This window comes from Phaeoacremonium minimum (genome assembly GCF_000392275.1).
Source record: "Phaeoacremonium minimum UCRPA7 unplaced genomic scaffold PA7_03_scaffold_435, whole genome shotgun sequence".
In the NCBI taxonomy this organism is placed as follows: domain Eukaryota; kingdom Fungi; phylum Ascomycota; class Sordariomycetes; order Togniniales; family Togniniaceae; genus Phaeoacremonium; species Phaeoacremonium minimum.
The window spans coordinates 289,608-290,797 of record NW_006921337.1 but is presented as its reverse complement, the minus strand read 5'-3'; the positions used below and the strand labels follow the sequence as shown (position 1 = coordinate 290,797).

The 1,190-nt window shown below is 50.0% G+C and overlaps 1 protein-coding gene across 1 annotated transcript; it reads left to right on the top strand.

Annotated features, from left to right (window-relative positions):
- Nucleotides 1–293: 293 nt before the first annotated feature.
- UCRPA7_5847 (putative rrna-processing protein fcf1 protein) lies at nt 294–944 on the top strand (the record flags this gene model as incomplete). Its single annotated transcript, XM_007918391.1, has 3 exons — nt 294–448; nt 507–614; nt 665–944. The coding sequence occupies 3 exons, from the start codon at nt 294–296 to the stop codon at nt 942–944; spliced, it is 543 nt and encodes a 180-aa protein (XP_007916582.1).
- Nucleotides 945–1,190: the final 246 nt, after the last annotated feature.

The following is a 1,190-nucleotide window of genomic DNA, read 5'->3' as shown; positions in this document are numbered from 1 at the left end:
ATAAATGGGTCCAGCTGTGCATAGGCCATTTTTGCCCCGCCGTTCGCGTTGCCTGCCGGACTGCGACTTTATCGCATGGCTGTCTAAACTTTTTTATTTTTATGTGAAGCATCTCAGCATCACAACCGCTCAATACAAGCCAACGTGGGGCTCTCAGCAACTGCCTTAACACCTCCGACAGCGCGCCAGCAGCTTCAGCGCGACTAGAACTCTCTTCTAGTTTTCAATACCGTTGCTCAACATGGGTGTCGCAAAGAAAACTCGGAAGTTCGGAGCGGTAATTGAAGCCCATCATGTTGGAAGAGAAAGGATCACTGACCGCCTGCTGTCACCAGGTCAAACGCCTGATTAGCAAAAGGGACAACAGGCTGAAGGAGAACAAGGAAAAAGCAGATCTAGGTCAGAAAAAGAAGGCGGCCTCGGCGAACAACGAGCTCGTACGAGAAATGTATGTGTCTACACGTCCCACACTCCAGGCCACCATGCTAATCTTATTCGCTCTGCAGACCACAAGCGCCGAGCTCCATGTTCTTCCAACACAACACTGCCCTTGTGCCTCCTTACCAGGTTTTAGTCGATACCAACTTCTTATCTCATTCAGTGGCGGCGAAGCTGTGAGTGTCTCTGTGGACGTTCTTAGGAGCTTGTGTTTGACCAAATATAGTGAGCTTCTCGAGACAATGATGACTTGCCTTTACGCGAAGTGCAATGCCATCATTACCGATTGTGTCATGGCAGAGTTAGAGAAGCTGGGACCAAAATACCGGATAGCGCTTCGAATTGCGAGGGACGAGCGTTTGACAAGGCTGAAGTGCGACCACAAGGGCACATATGCAGATGACTGTATCGTCGACCGGATTCAGAAGCACAGAATTTACATTGTCGCAACCAATGACAAGGATTTGAAACGGAGGATACGGAAGGTGGGTGTTCCCCTGGACTAACTGCCATCATTTGACGACAATGTCTCCGGAGTGTTTGTGTGCTGACTGTCAAGCTTATAGGTTCCGGGTGTGCCAATCATGAGTGTTGCGAGAGGCAAGTATCTCATTGAAAGACTTCCGGGCGCTCCAGAGTGAGACATGAACACGGGGAAGCATGTCAGTCATCAACATCTATCTCGCCACGCCACATCTTAGACACGCAAACAGCGGGAGTAAGACGCCAGGAAAAAGCCATGGTGGCCATGT